Source organism: Mytilus trossulus, chromosome 12, assembly GCF_036588685.1.
Source record: "Mytilus trossulus isolate FHL-02 chromosome 12, PNRI_Mtr1.1.1.hap1, whole genome shotgun sequence".
In the NCBI taxonomy this organism is placed as follows: domain Eukaryota; kingdom Metazoa; phylum Mollusca; class Bivalvia; order Mytilida; family Mytilidae; genus Mytilus; species Mytilus trossulus.
In genome coordinates, this window is record NC_086384.1 from 47716529 (window position 1) to 47736515 (window position 19987).

The window sequence follows — 19987 nt, forward strand, 5'->3', positions numbered from 1 at the left end:
GTAGTGGTTACTGTTGCAGTAGTGGTTACTGTAGCAGTAGTGGTAACTGTAGCAGTAGTGGTTACTGTAGCAGTAGAGGTTACTGTAGCAGTAGTGGTTACTGTAGCAGTAGTGGTAACTGTAGCAATAGTATTTACTGTAGCAGTATTGGTTACTGTAGCAGTAGTGGTTACTGTAGCAGTAGTTATTACTGTAGCAGTCGGTGTTACTGTAGCAGTAGTGGTTACTGTAGCAGTAGTGGTTACTGTAGCAGTAGTGGTTACTCCAGCAGTAGTTATTACTGTAGCAGTAGTGGTTACTGTAGCAGTAGTGGTTACTGTAGCAGAAGTGGTTACTTTAGCAGTAGTGGTTACTCAAGCAGTAGTGGTATTTCCAGCAGTAGTGGTTACTGTAGCAGTAGTGGTTACTGTAGCAGTAGTGGTTACTGTAGCAGTAGTGGTTACTGTAGCAGTAGTGGTTACTGTAGCAGTAGTTGTTACTGTATTAGTAGTGGTTACTGTAGCAGTAGTGGTTACTGTAGCAGTAGTTGTTACTGTAGCAGTTGTGGTTACTGTAGCAGTTTTGGTTACTGTAGCAGAAGTGGTTACTGTAGCAGTAGTGGTTACTCCAGCAGTAGTGGTTACTAAAGCAATAGTGGTAACTGTAGCAGTAGTGGTTACTCCAGCTGTAGTGGTTACTGTAGCAGTAGTGGTAACTCTAGCAGTAGTGGTTACTGTAGCAGTAGTGGTTACTGAAGCAGTAGTGGTTACTCCAGCAGTAGTGGTTACTGTAGCAGTAGTGGTTACTCAAGCAGTAGTGGTTACTGTAGCAGTAGTGGTAACTGTAGCAGTAGTGGTTACTGTAGCAGTAGTGGTAACTCTAGCAGTAGTGGTTACTGTAGCAGTAGTGGTTACTGAAGCAGTAGTGGTTACTCCAGCAGTAGTGGTTACTGTAGCAGTAGTGGTTACTCAAGCAGTAGTGGTTACTGTAGCAGTAGTGGTAACTGTAGCAGTAGTGGTTACTGTAGCAGTAGTGGTTACTGTAGCAGTAGTGGTTACTGTAGCAGTAGTGGTAACTGTAGCAGTAGTGGTTACTGTAGCAGTAGTGGTTACTGTAGCAGTAGAGGTTACTGTAGCAGTAGGGGTTACTGTAGCAGTAGTGGTTACTGTAGCAGTAGTGGTTACTGTAGAAGTAGTGGTTACTGTAGAAGTAGTGGTTACTGTAGAAGTAGTGGTTACTGTTGCAGTAGTGGTTACTCCAGCAGTAGTTATTACTGTAGCAGTAGTGGTTACTGTAGCAGTAGTGGTTACTGTAGCAGAAGTGGTTACTTTAGCAGTAGTGGTTACTCAAGCAGTAGTGGTATTTCCAGCAGTAGTGGTTACTGTAGCAGTAGTGGTTACTGTAGCAGTAGTGGTTACTGTAGCAATAGTATTTACTGTAGCAGTATTGGTTACTGTAGCAGTAGTGGTTACTGTAGCAGTAGTTATTACTGTAGCAGTCGGTGTTACTGTAGCAGTAGTGGTTACTGTAGCAGTAGTGGTTACTGTAGCAGTAGTGGTTACTCCAGCAGTAGTTATTACTGTAGCAGTAGTGGTTACTGTAGCAGTAGTGGTTACTGTAGCAGAAGTGGTTACTTTAGCAGTAGTGGTTACTCAAGCAGTAGTGGTATTTCCAGCAGTAGTGGTTACTGTAGCAGTAGTGGTTACTGTAGCAGTAGTGGTTACTGTAGCAGTAGTGGTTACTGTAGCAGTAGTTGTTACTGTATTAGTAGTGGTTACTGTAGCAGTAGTGGTTACTGTAGCAGTAGTGGTTACTGTAGCAGTTGTGGTTACTGTAGCAGTTTTGGTTACTGTAGCAGAAGTGGTTACTGTAGCAGTAGTGGTTGCTGTAGCAGTAGTGGTTACTCCAGCAGTGGTTTATACTGTAGCAGTAGTGGTTACTGTAGCAGTAGTGGTTACTGTAGCAGAAGTGGTTACTTTAGCAGTAGTGGTTACTCAAGCAGTAGTGGTTTCTCCAGCAGTAGTGGTTACTGTAGCAGTAGTGGTTACTGTAGCAGTAGTGGTTACTGTAGCAGTAGTGGTTACTGTAGCAGTAGTTGTTACTGTATTAGTAGTGGTTACTGTAACAGTAGTTGTTACTGTAGCAGTAGTGGTTACTGTAGCAGTTTTGGTTACTGTAGCAGAAGTGGTTACTGTAGCAGTAGTGGTTACTGTAACGTAGTAGTTACTCCAGCAGTAGTGGTAACTACTCCCTGAGAATTTTACACTTTGTCATTTTATTTGGACAGAAAAACAGTGCAATAATAAACACACCTTTATTGATTTATATTAACATAGAAAAGCACATGATTAGTCCACACAACATGTCTTTTTCCATATACATATCGAAGATTATCGACGACCAGGAGCCATCGTAGTGGTCACAACAACCGGAACAACAATAATAGGAACTTGAACAGCAGCTAAAATAGAAAACAAATTTCATAAATTCCGAAACATCAGTTATATAAAAAAAAAAGTAGATGTGGTGTGATAGACAATGAGACAACTACATGTATCCACAAGAGACCAAAATGACACAGACATTTACAACAAAGGTCACCGTTCGGCCTTCAACAATGAGCAAAACCTATATCGCATAGTCAGCTATAAAAGGCCCGATATGATAATGTAAAACATTTCAAACAGTTCATGTATTCTTTTTCTTAAAAATTGTTTTGCTTTGAATTAGGTGGTTTGTTTCCTCGGTTGCATTGTTTCACATGTCTCCTGTTGGCCGTTTTATAGCTGACTACTAGTATACGATATTTTTTTCTAATTCTTGAAGTCTGTACGGTTGCCTATAATTGCACTCCATTTGGAATTAGGTGGATAGTTGTTTCATTAATAATAAAAAGTAAAATCACAAAAATACTGAACTCAGAGGAAAATCAATTTGGAAAGTCCATAATCACATGGCAAAATCAAATAAATAAAACGCATCAAAAACGAATGGACAAGAACTGTCATATTTCTGACTTGGTACAGGCATTTTCAAATGTAGAAGTGTATAATATTTTCATATATATTTGTGTATATAATATGTAGTTTCCATCTCTCGTCTCAACATTTTTTAAAAAGTGGCTAAACCTTTCATGTAACTATTTATGTTTTGCTAATGAATTGGATGGTAACACTCCTTCATACAATTGACAGGTTAAGCGCTTTAAAACAAGGTTCAATCCACCATTTTCTTCATTTGAAAATGCCTGTACCAAGTCAGGAATAGGTCAATTGTTGTCTATTCGTTTGACGTGTTTCATCATTGGACTTTTCCATTGGATTCAGAACTTTCTGTTTTGAATTTTCCTCGGAGTTCAGTATTTTTGTGATTTTCCTTTTTTTCTTAATGACTGTACTTGTAGTCACTGCGAACTTAAAAGAAAACATTACATGTTTTTTTCTAGGTGACGATCAAATTAGGTATATAAAAAAAACATATAGGTCTGCAAATGTATGAAATAGTTCATTAAGAGGATTCTCAATTATTTTCTATTTTGAAATTTGCTAACTAATTTAAATGTTTTAATGTAATTACAATCATTTGCCTGTACCAAGTCAGGAATATGACAGTTCTTGTCTATTCGTTTTTGATGCGTTTTGTTATTTGATTTTGCCATGTGATTATGGACTTTCCGTATTGATTTTCCTCTGAGTTCAGTATTTTTGTGATTTTACTTTTTATTGATTTATAACATGGCATGCATTAGTATGAATGTCAAGTATATTGATATTTTTTTTCAAAAACAATGGATAAAATGAAATGGAAAAAAACCGTATGATGAAATGATCAAAATTCAAATATTTTCAACTGGTTGATTTCAATAAATGAATTGACATTTGATTTATGTTTTTAATTCATCGTTACCTACATTTTTATAGAATAAGATTGAGTTGTGAACTATTTTGATAGAATTGCCATCCTCCCTTATAAACGGCTGTATACTAATATGTATTCAAGTGTGATAACAGTTATGAAAATGTGTGTTGCTGTCATCATTATGTATAGGCTTTAGTAGATTCCAAAAAGAAACATTTGCCTTATTTTCCCAAATGTATTTCACGTATTGACTTGTTTCAAAAACTTGCTAGCTAGATGCACGTGGACCAAATTAGTTTAATATGACCTTCCCGACGTGATCAACATTGCTAGCCAGAGGCACGTGGGCCAAGTAGGTTTAATATGCCCTTCCCGACGTGATCAACATTGCTAGCCAGAGGCACGTGGGCCAAGTAAGTTTAATATGACCTTCCCGACGTGATCAACATTGCTAGCCAGAGGCACGTGGGCCAAGTAGGTTTAATATGCCCATCCCCGATGTGATCACAAATGCTAGCCAGATGCACGTGGACCAAATTAGTTTTATATGACCTTCCCGACGTGATCAACATTGCTAGCCAGAGGCACGTGGGCCAAGTAGGTTTAATATGCCCTTCCCCGATGTGATCACAAATACTAGCCAGATGCACGTGGACCAAATTAGTTGTATATGACCTTCCCGGCGTGATCAACATTGCTAGCCAGAGGCACGTGGGCCAAGTAAGTTTAATATGCCCTTCCCCGATGTGATCACAAATGCTAGTCAGATGCACGTGTATCAAATAAGTATTATATGTACCTGCTGCTGCTGGAGCTGCTGCTGCTGGTCTCAAGGCCGCTACTGCAATAAAAATAATAGTAATGTTTGATATACTACTATGGCAAAATAATGCAATATAAAGCAAATTAGAAAAAGAGGAATAACAAAATACAACGCTAAAAATCAACCGAAAAAATGTAAAACAACTGCTATATTCTTGTCTTAGTACATGTATTTTATTTGAATGGTATGTTAAGTCTGGTTTTATAGCTATCAAAACCTCCCAGTTGTTTAACAAATGTTTATAGTTTCGTTATATAAATTTGTGTTACAGCAGATTTAAGTGAGTATGAAGCTATAGGTAATATCTTTGGTTAACTTGCTTGTTGGCTGAACCGTAAAGTCATTGTAAGGTTATGTAAACTACTCTCCTTTCATAATAGACTAGCTCAACAGATAACCAATCTATCTCTCTGTAGGACTAAGCTATTTTAAAAGGAGGGTAATATACCTTACCTAACAATGACTTCACGGTTCAGCTAACAAGCAAGCTAACCAAAGATATAACATATAGCTTCATACTGACTGAAATCTGCTGTAAAGCAGATGATTTCAATCAAGGGCTAAAAGAAAGCTCTCGTAGGACAATATTAAGCAAGTATTAAACCGATTGACCATAGGTTACAATAGCATAAAGGTGAAAATGTCCAACATTGATTGTAAATTGTTTTTTAAAAACGGTGGGTGATATTTTCATTTAATGGTTAACTGTAAATAATCAAAAGTAAGTTGAAACTTTAATTGATATGTTCTTAACAATCATTAGGTTACTAAAAATATGCTTTTACTATTAACCTTGATAGAGACAGTCAAAATTTAAAACTTTGGGGGAAATCTTTAGCGTATAATACGATTAAAATATAGCTAGTGAAATATCCTTTTGAAACAGACGTAAACTTTTAAAATCAGTAATTTGGTTTTTTTTAAATCAGAAACTGAACTAAGCCAATCTTTGTAATTTTCTTTCTGTTCTTGCTACTATAGAGTAAAGCATTTTTTTAGTTATCAAAGAATTGATGGTTTTCTTAATTTCTAGTGCATTGTTTACATTCCCGTTCTTGTTTCAGACCTGTGTCAATATTCTCAAATTTCCTTCGATAACATAGTAACAAAAAGAAACCAATTTTAAAGGAGAAAATTATATCTTACTTTTTGAATTTGTATTGTTTGGGAGAATATATGTTTACATATTTAAAAACATTAACACTATCCGAAAATGAAGACGTTTAAAACGTTTAAGTGACTACAAACTGTATAAATATTTTTGCTTAGATTAAAATCATTATTATTGTTATTATGTTATGCTTTTGTCTAATTGGTTTTTAAGTAATAAATAATAAAAGTACTTGATTCTTATAAACAACATTACAAAGATCAGTTTTCATCAACCAGAATATTAAATATTGTATACATGGTTTTATTATCCATTTAAAGTTTAGAACATAGACATGATAAAATAGTATGACAGTAGACATCATGATAATCATTATCAAGTACTGTCGAAACCATAAATTAGAAAGTCAATTCACCTTTTCAGAATCTAAAGGACTATGGGTAATCTCATTGTTCGTACCCGAAAATGAAAATAACGTTAATGCATTGGTTTAATTTCCATTGTTTGGAACGTTTTAAACCAATGACAATGTTTTGGTGTACGTTTTTGAAAATATTACCCAGAATGCATTAGATTCAGAAAAGGCGAATTAACATTATTGTAACTGTAAAACAATAACAGAAATTAATGGACAATGTTATGTCCAACTGAATCACGCCTCCAGGTGCGGGATTTTCTCGCTGTGTTGAAGACACATTGGTGGCCTTCGGCTGTTTCCTGTTTTTTTTTATTGTTGTTTCCTTGACAAATTGTCATGTACTTTTCAAACAAAAATGATAAAATATGAATCCGTATAAATGTTTTTTAGCATACACTTCTAGCAATAGTTAAACAGAATATGTCTTAATGATAAAACTTTCATTGCAGAATTTAGCTATAACATAATGTATTACAAAGTATTAGAATAAAACCTTAAGTATTAAATGTTTCCTGTACCAATTCCGGAATATGACAGTTGTTACCTATTGGTTTTATGTTTTTGGGCTTTTGATTTTACCATGTGTTTAGGGACTTTCTATTTTGAATTTTTCTAGGAGTTCAGTATTTTTGTGATTTTATTTTTTTGTATACTAGTACTTACAAAGTAGGGGTAATGCTAAAAGTGCACCTAGCCCAGCACCAAGACCACCAAAGCCACCGCCACCGCCACCGCCACCTCCACCGCCACCGCCAAATCCACCCCCACCGCCAAATCCACCATCGTCTTGGACAACTAAGATTTCTTCACCACCACCATCATCACCATCATCAAATGGACCTGGAAATCCTGGGAATCCTCCAAATCCTGGTGGAAATTGACAATTTACATGAACAGGACCATGGGTTAATCCAATGAAAACGGTTATGACGAGGATGGCTAGTTTAAAATGATCCATCTATTTACAAAAAATAGTACTCATACAATACAATGCAAGCTAAGCACATTCAAAATAGATAAATGGTTACTTTACTGAAAATACACACGTAAAGTGGTTACTTGGCATTTATTTGTCGTTTTTGGCGACATTGCATTAACATAAATCTAAAAATTGAACTAATAAAAAAGTATTTATTATGTTCTTGGCTAAGCAATTTTTGATTGTATTTAAATTAATAGCTTTGTAAGTCTTGAAAATAAAGATAAATGTGTCTTGTATTTTCTTCTTTAAAAAAATCAAATGAATAAAAAAAAAATCGTCCAAGAAATCAAAAATCGAAAAATCTGCCACTAAAAATAAATAAATGAAAAACAAAAATAACTCTTCTGTAAATCAAATATTATACAATTACTGTCTTTTAATTAGGATAATATGCGGTTTTATTGACTTTTGAAAAATGATATTCACTGAGGCTGACATAATAATACCAATATGGTATAATATTCGATATTTGATTTCTCGGAAGAATTATTTTTTGTTTCTTCATTTGATTTTTTTTTACAGAAGAAAATACAAGAACGGTATTATTTTAGTAGGTTTCTCTACATCAACTGGATTTTGAATGAAAACGCATATTCACCTGATAACGTCACGCGCTTTTAAAAGCAACGTTATGGTAAAATATTTCATGTAAAATTCGTTTCGATATATGTTTGTCATTAAATACATTTTCTTCTCTCGAAATATGGTATAACACAATAACTGTCTTTTGTTGGTCTCTTATTGAATAGTTTTCAACAATCTATTAAATACTTAACTTTTCTCAAAACATTCAAAAATAAGAAATAAAAAATAGATTATGCATTATGAAATTTCTTCTCACAACCTCAATCAAAAGATAATTTGGAAATATTAACAAAATGTTATTTAATTCAATTTTTTTAATCGTTTTAGTATTTTATTATTAAGTCACAAAATTATTAGCGTTATCTGAATGAGATCATGTTCCATCCACCAAATTCAAAATTTCAAAGTGCAGTAAAACATTTTATTTACCTTGATTGTCTTCGGATGTCCTGTCGAATATGACATGCGTTCCCGGTATTTATATATGCTGTGATAAGGAAGTAAAGCCTACAGGTTACTATAGAAGGTAATTTAACCTTGTCCATTTTCGAGGAAAACACGACGAATACAACTCTCAATTGATTATATAATTTGCGTTTTAGAAAGTACAGTGAAACCTGACTAAACCGAATCCTGTATTAACCGAAAATCTGTATAAACCAAACATGTTCGTAAGCACCGTCATATCAAATTATGTTCGATGTGAACCCGATAAAACCGAAGATCGGCCGAAACCGAACAAAATCTTATGTCCCGAAGAGGTTATGTTTAAACAGGTTTCACTGTATAAGGGAATACCATGTATTTTGTTTACATGTGCATTTATTCAGAATCGTGTTTGTAGACATAGATGTTATTATCCGTGTTCGCGTACAAACGTCGACTAATTAAAGGCAACAAGTATATCGCTGTTAAAAAATGTCATTAATTGATTGAAAGCAAATAAATCCGGGTTACAAACTAAAACTGAGTGAACACATCAACTATGGAACATCGAAACATCAGAAACACTGAAGTACAACAAAAAACAAAACAACAATACAACACACATAGAAACTAACTATCAGATAACAACTGCCGTTTTCCTGACTTATTGCAGGACATTTAAAAAAAAATGGTGGATTAACACTTGTTTTGTGGCTAGTCAAACCACGCATTTTTATGGTAATGTTAAATAAAACACTTTAATGACAACATCACATGACAGGGATTTATCGATCACTTATGAAAGTTAATCAAGAAACATCAACACACATGAACATGAATTATTGACATAGGAAAAAAACACCCCAAAAATTGACAATGGAGTTTGAGTTGTTAAGCTAGCTATAAAACCAGGTTTAATTCACCATTTTCTACATAAGAAAATGCCTGTACTCAGGTCAGGAATATAACAGTTGTTATCCATTTGTTTAATATGTTTGAGCGTTTGATTTTGCCATTTGATCAGGGACTTCCCGTTTTGAATGTTCCTCGGAGTTCAATATTTCTGTTATTTTTTCAGCTTTGCCTACCAAATGAAACACTTATATCCTCAAATGTACTGTAACTGAATTGTTATTTGGATGGGGGAATTGTCTCATTGGCACTCACACCACATCTTCCAATATATATTGTATTCCATAGAATACTTGTATATTAAATTTAATGGAAATATCCCGGCAAATGATACAATTTGATTGCCTCTTGGAATATCAGCCTATAAACAACCATGTCATATCAATTTATATAAAAAATCAGTAAATTCAATTATAATATAATACTAGTAGTTATGAGGGATCATCCGAGGTGGTATAAGCTCATAGTTTCGTCCATATTTTATTGTACAGGCAAACCTGATACAAAAGGAATACAGAATTCAAAATTAAAAAGGTGAAAAATATTTGTCGAAACAGATTCAGTTTTAAAGTTTCAAACATAGCATCATAATCACCCAACTTTGATGTTCTGCTTTTTTCAATGCTGATTCTTAAATATCATTTATTGTCCATCTTGAAACTTCAGTGTTTTTTATTTATTTTTTTTTATTTATTAGCTACATGGTCAATGATGTGGTCAACACGGAATATATCTTTTCCAATAACATATTTAGTAATGAAATCAATAAATTGCAAAGAGAATCTAAATATGATGAAAATATTTCATGAATTTAAGTGATGATTCGTGAAGACTGTTTTATCAAGATTTTTTCAATCGTCCTAAAAATCCTTTAAAACGCAGTCACCCTTGTATGAAGCAACGTATTTGAACAAAAGATATATATGTATGACAAACAAATTATTACTCAAGGGTTTGCAATATCACAAACTAGTCTAAACATTTACAGAATTATATAATCGGTACAGGGACATCATTCGTAAATATTGAATTAACATGCAGATATGTTATACTTTCAGGTATTTCACATCCAATCTTTTATGATATTATTCAAAATAAAGCACAACATTTTCGTCATTCTCCTCAACACCTAGATTAACCTTTTTTACAGACTTATTCATATAGTTACGGTTCTGTAGTGCTTAAAGATGACATATTTTGGAATTAAAATAGATTTACACAAAGGGTCTTTGCATTGGCAATACACACATTTAATCTAAAATCCATTTATTGGCATGATATTAGTTCTTTTCTTCTCATATATTTTATGATGGTATGCTATTTAACCTTAAATGAATACATGCGCTTGATATTCGTATGATTAAAACATCATCTTTAATCAGAATAATTGAGATCGGTGATGGCAACTGTTACTAGTCTTTAATTAATTTATATATCACTCTCCTTTTGCTTAGTTTCTTCTGTTACCTTATTGGAAATTTTACTCGGACTTCTTTTAAACTGAGTTTTACTGTGGACATTGCTGTGTGTTTGTGTTTTTTTAATTGGCTAAAGGTAAAGGTAAACTGAAATTTCATATATGACGGAACGTGTTAACCCCTGCCGCTTTTTTTTTTTTGGCGCCTGTCCCAAGTCAGGAGCCTGTGACCTTTGTAAGTCCTCTACATTTATTTTATTTTTTGTTATTTTAGATCATTTATTTATTACAGACTTCTATTTTTGCTGAATTAGTACACATAATTGTTAAGGAGCAAGCTAAATCCCGCATTTAGATTGTTGATTTTCTCGATGTGTCGAAGGTTCATTGGTGGCATTTGGCTATCTCTAATCTTTGGCCGAGTTGCTTTCTCTGTGATACATTCAAAATTTCCGTTCTCAATTTTAGGTATTGACATGAATCGTGCAGACAAGATATGGTATTTAACATGTGCACAAGACATTTAGCTAGTGGATATGTTTGACAAACCAATGACAACTTCCAGATCATGACCTTCAGTTTGATGGTACAAGTAGTGCCTGAAAACCTAGAGGTGATTGACTCTTCCTCAACTTACACATGCACATACTGGATGTCTTTATTTAAGATATATTTACGCTTCTTCGGTCGTTCATCTTTCTGAAATACACGATTTTACAACATTCTGCTTTCCGCTTCATAGTATACGATTTAGTCTACAAAATGACAAAATGACAAACGGAATGTTTAAAGTGTTCTTTTTTTAAACACTTTGGTATATATAACTGTTTGTCAAATTTAGTCCATCAGGATTACATCAGCTCAGAAGTCAGTGATTTATAACATATTGTTATTTTCATTGCTATTTCGGGCTTTTTGTTTTCCCTTTTTTCTAAACCTTTATAATTGTTTTACTTTTCCTGAGGAGCCTATATTTTAAAATTAATTTTTGAATCTATATATATCTGCGTATGATGCAATTTTTTGTTGTAAATTACTGGTTAGTGCATTTTCAAATATTTTATTAATTATAGATACATAACATGCATAAGGAGCACTCTAAAATACATTATAAAGAAAGACTTCGAAATATCATTCGTATACCGTTGCTGTTTTAGGATAATTACTAAACGTTTACGAAAATTTGTCAAAATTGTTAACCAATTATAATGTTAAAATCTATTATATCAACGATTTGATATTGTTATTTTTTGTTCATTTTTCTTCATTGTCGAATCCTGTTTTTTTTTTATAGTTAACACCAAACTATTCTTTATTCTTTTCCTTTTTTGGGGGGAGAGGGGTGTCTTTTTTCATTTTCTTAGTTCTTTTTATCATTAATCAATCAATATCTGATATGTACTACCCATTCAGACCCTCTGTATTGGATATTGAAAAGTTTATGTGACATAAACAGCCAAGAGGAAAATACACGAAAAATGATATTGAAACATTTTGTTCCGATAGAATGACGATTTTGAATCATCCGCATATTGAAAAACCAAATTCAATCATAATCATGGTGAAATTGGTAAGAAGTGTTGTTTCAAATTTTTTTCGAGGGCAGTAAAGTTCATACAACAAAAGTTGCCAGGTAGCTTCCTAACTTGGCAAAGGTTCATTTTTTAGCATTCCGAAGCACATGAGATTATCACCAGTTTTGCTTTGGTTCTTATTACTCAGTTTTATCTTTTTTACGTTGTTTTTTTCTAATGTGAAAACAAAATTTAACTCGACCTTCAAACTTATCCATGTGTCTTTTTGAATGCTTCATTTTCACGACAAATTGGCTAGAGTGACAACAAGGGAATGTACCTACATAACACTGGTTAAACCCAACCATATGTATATACTTGTACCTAGTCGGACTTGTTTATCACCTACTGTTCAGTGGCGTATGTCAACATTATATTCCGTGGGAGTCGGGTATTTATTGATTGTGTAGTTTGTTTAACTATTCAGTATTTTTTTAAAGCTCCTGTTCACAAATTATACACTATTGTACCGAAACGTTTTTGAACCTTTTTATACGTTTTTGTCTTTAAAATTTTTTGACAAGAGATATTAATTGTCGACATGCGCATTTAGTGTACAAATTGGTTCCGGTAAGTTTATTACCACCACTTAATCGACACATCTAGACTCGGACGATACCATCAGGCCATTAATTTAGCCAGTATTCCTGATAACTTGCATGAAAATACGGATATCAATTGATTGAAAAGATGTTGTAACGTAACACTCTGGATATTATTTAAAAAGAGAATTGTTCTGGAGCGCATACCTGTGAACGAAATATTAGTGATGGGACCATGCACGAGGGAAAGGTATATACAATGGATCTTAAGGTATGGTACTGTTGAGAAATGGACAGATGACAATGAAGATGAAATATTCACGTTCGATTCTTGTTTGAACTCAACAACCCGTATCAAAGATGAGCGAAAGTTCATCATCTAAATCAGATCTTTTTATCTCCCTGCGGTATCCTTAATCTTTCGTTCACTAGGACATATGGGAAGTAAGTACTCATTGAACTGTATAGATGTAGGACTCTTAATCTAAATTTCTATGATCATGCTTGAGTGCGATGGTCTGTGTCATTCATTTGAACACGCGAAATTGGGTTTTTCCGCAAAAAACGTTAAACAGCATTATGACGAGAATTTTGTCCAGATACAGTTTTTTTTACTACACAAGAAAACTAGAGGCTCTCAAGAGCCTGTGTCGCTCACCTTGGTTTATGTGCATATTAAACAATGGACACAGATAAATTCATAGCAAAATTGTGTTTTGATTATGGTGATGTGTTTGTACATCTTACTTTACTGAACATTCTTCTTGTTACAATTATCTCTATCTATAATGAACTTGGCCCAGTAATTACAGTGGAAAATATTTTCTAAAAGTCTACAAATATTTATGAAAAATGTAATAAATTGACTATAAAGGGCAATAACTCCTAAAGGGGTCAACTGACCAAATTGGTCGTGCTGACTTATTTGTAAATCTTACTTTGCTGAACATTATTGCTGTTTACTGTTTATCTCTATCTATAATATTAAACAAGATAATAACAAAAAAACAGCAAAATTTCCTAAAAATTACCAATTCAGAGGCAGCAACCTAACAACAGGTTTTTCGATTCATCTCAAATTTTCAGAGCAGATAGATCTTGACCTGATAAACAATTTAACCCTGTTGTCAGATTTGCTCTAAATGCTTTGGTTTTTGAGTTATAAGCCAAAAACTGCATTTTACCCCTATGTTCTATTTTTAGCCATGGTGGCCATCTTGGATGGTTGACCGGGGCACCAGACACAAATTTTAAATAAGATACCCCAATGATGATTGTGGCCAAGATTTGTTTAATTTGGCCAAGTAGTTTCAGAGGAGAAGATTTTTGTAAAAGATTACTCAGATTTACGAAAAATGGTTAAAAATTGACTATAAAGGGCAATAACTCCTAAAGGGGTCAACTGACCATTTCGGTCCTGTTGACTTATTTGTAAATCTTATTTTGCTGAACATTATTGCTGATTACAATTTATCTCTATCTATAATATTATTCAAGATAATAACCAAAAACAGCAAAATTTCCTTAAAATTACCAATTCAGGGGCAGCAACCCAACAACGGATTGTTCGATTCATCTGAAATTTTCAGGACAGATAGATCTTGACCTGATAATCTATTTAACCCCATGTCAGATTTGCTCTAAATGCTTTGGTTTTTGAGTTATAAGCCAAAAACTGCATTTTACCCCTATGTTCTATTTTTAGCCATGGTGGCCATCTTGGATGGTTGACCGGGGCACCAGACACAAATTTTAAATAAGATACCCCAATGATGATTGTGGCCAAGATTTGTTTAATTTGGCCAAGTAGTTTCAGAGGAGAAGATTTTTGTAAAAGATTACTCAGATTTACGAAAAATGGTTAAAAATTGACTATAAAGGGCAATAACTCCTAAAGGGGTCAACTGACCATTTCGGTCCTGTTGACTTATTTGTAAATCTTATTTTGCTGAACATTATTGCTGATTACAATTTATCTCTATCTATAATATTATTCAAGATAATAACCAAAAACAGCAAAATTTCCTTAAAATTACCAATTCAGGGGCAGCAACCCAACAACGGATTGTTCGATTCATCTGAAATTTTCAGGACAGATAGATCTTGACCTGATAATCTATTTAACCCCATGTCAGATTTGCTCTAAATGCTTTGGTTTTTGAGTTATAAGCCAAAAACTGCATTTTACCCCTATGTTCTATTTTTAGCCATGGTGGCCATCTTGGATATTTGACCGGGTCACCGGACACAATTTTTAAACTAGATACCCAAGTGATGATTGTGGCCAAGTTTTGTTAAATTTGGTCCAGTAGTTTCAGAGGAGAAGATTTTTGTAAAAGTTAACGCCGGACGCAGGACGACGACGGACGACGACGACGACGACGGACGACGACAGACGCCGGACGCAAAGTGATGAGAAAAGCTCACTTGGCCCTTCGGGCCAGGTGAGCTAAAAAGGAAGAGACCACAATCTAGGACATTTTTTGTAGTTTCTTGAAGATGTTAATTTAATTTTTTAAATTATGAAAAGTAATTTAATCAACACAGTTGTGGTGCCAAAATGTGTTCTTTTTTTACTTTCTATAAATTGAGAAATTCTTTTAATAAAATACAATATAACTTGTTACTTCTGTTAAATAATGAATATACATCAACCAGACAACAACCTACTAAATAGATGTGTAGTAGCTTCATAAAAACACCAACAAGACAACTCTCTAAACAAGACCTAATCTCATTAATGTGTGGATCATTAGGTTATAATATGACCTTTAGCGCGGATTCATTGGCTTACACCGATTTAAAACAATAAACGAACAGCAAATATGAAATATTCTCATAAACGACTACCAGTATATTCCTAATAAATCACCGCCATTACTCTTTTTGAACAATATCGTACTATAAATAAAAAATAAGAAGGTGTAGTATGAACATCTATCCAACCCCAGACGTCGTTCATGTATCCCACTAATAAACATACAGCATTCAACAACAAGCATTGGTCCATATTGTACAATAAGCTATATAGGGTACACAACGACGAACGAAAGAGTATTGATTCATATATAAATATAACAATAGACGATGTGATAAAAAATTAGAAACAAACGAAACCCATTGTCTGAATTGCATTTCTTTTACACCATCTGACTTAAGCGTTTTATACCATCACATTTTAGGGTGTGATCTGATTACATTTAACAACAATAGCATTTTAGTGTCTGACAACTTCGCACGTTTCTTGATGATACAATACTTTCCAATGAGAATCACTTTATGTCTATTATAGTTTTTGAAGAAAGGAAGAAACGTCTTTTGAAATGAAGGATTATACATTATTCATAGGAAAAAGTGATAAATCAAAGACTTGTTTGATATAATTAAAAAATCGTTCCGAAATATTACATATAAAAAGTTAAAAGAAGAAAAGCAAATATAAAAATATAGATATCATAATGACAAAGAAAAGAAGCAGATTTTAAACTTCTAGTGTATAATGATTAACTTTTTAAAGTATGCTTTAACATAGAAAAAAATATGATTTGTTTTTAATCTGCCGAAAGAGATGCACTCGTTAAAGCTATCATGTTTAAAATTGTATATGATAGTTTCGTGATATACTAGTAAAAGACTCATAATAACGCTAGAATATAAATAATAAAAGGGTAAAAAATAGGGACTTGAATTACCATTTCAAAATGCAAAAGGTGAAGTATCTAGCTACGCATCAAATGCAGGAATTGATAAAAAAAAAAAAAAAAAAAAAAAAAAGATGGCTCAGAATTGTAACGAAATTGCAATCATAAAAAATTTAATGAAAAATTTACTAAAATACGATATGATCAAGGATAAGCATAGTTAATTATGCAATGAAAAGAGTATCATAAAACGAAATAACAAAATAGAATTATGAAGGAAAAGCAACTTTTAAGAGAACTAAAAAAAATCAAATTGTGATAAAGATAATTTTTAAAAGGCTAAGCAAAAAGTAAAATATCAAAAAAAAAACTCAATTCAAACTCAATTCGAAATGGAAAGTCCCGAATCAATTTGCAGAATCAAAAGCTAAAACACACAATAACTGTCATATTCCTGAATTGGTACAGGCATTTTCTTATGTAGAAAATGGTGGATTAAATCTGGTTTTATAGCAAGCTTAAAAAGAGGGACGAAAGATACCAGAGGAACAGTCAAAGTCATAAATCGAAAATAAACTGACAACACCATGGCTAAAAATGAAAAAGACAAACAGACAAACAATAGTACACATGCCACAACATAGAAAACTAAAGAATAAGCAACACGAATCCCAATCGCTCTTAATTGTATGACATAAAATGATTATATAAAGGAAAAGCAAGGACAAAAAAGGGTCACAAAATTGAGAAAAAAACATTATTATAAGAAAATAAGAATAATTTCATTCAGGCTTAGTAGTGCGTGAAAATTCAAAGACAGATCAATTTTTCAAAATGAAAAAAAATAAATTACAAAGATTTTCAGCACGAGAATTACCAAAGGAACAGAATGTATATATCAAAATCGATCGGCACATTTCAAGATTTAATCGAAGTTAATCAAGTTTAATTGTTGGTGTTGTTCACGAATACTGTAATAGAAGATTATATATCTTTGCTTCAAAAATCATAGTTTTGAGAACCTCACTCATGATACAGAGGAAATATATTTTTTTGTTTATTGTGCATCTATTAATAGTCAAAGTAATTTGTGGTATTCATGTTTTTTTTAATATGCAAAATAACCTGATGACACCTAAAGATTAACAAAAAATAAAAGATTTAAACAATTTAAACAATTTCGAAATCTGCGTGAAGAGGAATTACATTCAATCTAATATTTGTTATCCATTCGTTTGAAATGTTTGAGCTTTTGATTTTGGCATTTAATTACGGACATCCCGTTTTGCAATTTCCTCGGAGTTCACTGTTTTTTTTTATTTTACTTCTCCTCATCAATTGTTTATGTTTCCTTAGCCTGAAGCTAGAGACAAAACTTACACATTTTAGGACGTGTTTGTATTTTTTTTTGTGTTTTTTTTTCCCCTGTTTTGGTCCCTTCTTCCTAAATGTTAATGGATATTAACCCCAAACTAACAGCAAGCCTTACATTCATTATATGGAACCTTGTGGTACAATGCAAAAGATGTCCATACAGTTAAGCATAAGTTATTGTTCCGAAACTTCAAAAGTGCTTATTTTTTGCACCTTTTTGGCCTTTTTTCTAAGACTGTTTGCCCCATAACCCTTACAAAAAATCCCAACTTCTTCTTAATAGTATGAACATTGTGGTACAATAGACCACTTTCGAGTTCATCCGTCACCGGCAAAAACTCGTCAATTATGCACGCCTTTTTGACGTCATTTACCAGATAGAGGGGCTCGCCTGTATCCCTGCACTATTTACGTTCATCAAGCGTCTAAGTGATCGTCTTTGTGCAGGATAAACTAGAAATAATGGTTGCTCTGTAGGTACTTACTGACAATTCCCTAATGACAGCAGTGTTGATTGTCTATTTTCAGAATTCAATTTGCCGAATAATTCGTACAATATAGAATTATAATTTTCCAACCACTCGCTCAACATTGTAAGGAAGTGACGACGCCCCTAAACGCACAGATGACGGTGATAAAGGCGCGTATAATTGACGAGTTTTTTCCGGTGACGGATGAACTCGAAAGTGGTCTATTTTAATGTTATTGAAATACTTATACTCAACTTATTGTCCTAGAACTACATTAATGTATGTTTGGGGCCCCTTATTCCTAAACCGATGGAACCATAACCCTCAAAATCAATCCCAACCTTCCTTTTGAAATTTTATTGATTTTTATTTACTTATACTAAAGTTATTATTAGAAAACCATCCGTCTTCGAACGACGCTGGCGATGACGACAACGACGACGCCGATAACAACGCCGACGACAACGATGACGACGTGAAACCAATATATAACCGCCAAAATGTTTGCGGTTGTATATCAAGAATGTGGCCCTAGTACACGGATGCCCCATCCGCACTATCATTTGCTATGTTCAATGGACCGTGAAAATGGGGGTAATTCTCTAATTTGGCATTAAAATTAGAAAGATCATTTCATGAGGAACATGTGTACTAAGTTTCAAGTAGATTGGACTTCATCAAAAACTACCTCGACCAAAAACTTTGACCTTAAGCAGGACAGACGAACGGACGAGCAGATGGAAGTATGGACGCACAAACCAGAAAACATAATGCCAATAAATGGGGCATAAAAAAGGAAGAAAACTCAAAATTCTTTATTGGTAGCATCCAGCTCTTTAGTAGGGCGAACATGCGTTGATTATTTAAAAAGATGCCAATGGTAGACTTTTCCTTAATCTCTCTGCACATATCTTTTTCTTTTTTTTATTGATCTTTTTGGTGTTCAAACTACAGTGCATTCATACATACATTTTTACATACATAAGTGATTGACCTATGGCATAGTCATACTATTGATATATTTTTTAATAAGACATAGTAAAAATTTACAAGTAAATGATGTGAATACTCGGTATATGATACAATTAAAGGATACTTAGGAATACATTCAATATAAATGATCATATCGAGAATAAATTTAATTAAATAACTTCCATAAATCCCCCCCATCTGTCGACAAATGACTCGTGCTTGTCTTTAGAAAGATATAAATATTCTAATATCTCCAGACGTCTTTTCAAAAACGTGAGAAAAGCTTGCACAGATATGAACAGTCTGTCTAATTGTGTGTTCTTTACATAATTAATGTAATATTTTGCCTGTAGAATACAATAGTTTAACACTAAGTTATCAGATTTCAATATACCAAAAATGACACGGTCTTTATTCAAAAATATTTTTACTCCAAAAACTAAATGCCACCAATTAGAAAATTCTCTCCGAAATTGTTTTATTTCTATACATTCAAAACATTATGCTCTATAATTTGTATTTCTTTGCAACTGGCACATTCATTAGTTAATGAAAGTTTATATTTTTCAAGGAGATAATTATGTGAGACTATTCTGCGTAAAATTTATATTGAAAAGCTTGTAGTTTGCTTTCAAAAGTACATTTAAATGCTAGTGAATAAATATTGTTACACTTTTCGTCACTAATTTCTATATTAAAACTTTCTTCCCACCTTTGTAGTTAAATAGGAGAAACACTTACCCGATCGATAAAAAGTGAATATACATCTTTAGCAAATAATTTACTAATAGACATTTTTTATTCTCATGCTCAAAAACGAATCCAAAGGAGTTGCTCGTAGGTGACATGTGTTGTTGTAATATCGTTTACTTGGATATGTATGAAAACTCGTTTCGAAGCTTC

At 33.3% G+C, this 19987-nt stretch overlaps 1 protein-coding gene across 1 annotated transcript; it reads right to left on the reverse strand.

Moving 5' to 3' along the window:
* Positions 1–353: 353 nt before the first annotated feature.
* LOC134692516 (uncharacterized) lies at positions 354–8330 on the reverse strand. The gene is made up of 6 exons (XM_063552974.1): positions 8186–8330; positions 6853–7147; positions 4637–4678; positions 2381–2440; positions 966–1288; positions 354–785 (listed from the first exon to the last, which is right to left on the reverse strand). Exons 1-6 carry the CDS (start codon positions 8219–8221, stop codon positions 354–356), a joined length of 1188 nt encoding a protein of 395 aa, XP_063409044.1. The 5' UTR covers positions 8222–8330.
* Between the last annotated feature and the right edge of the window lie 11657 nt (positions 8331–19987).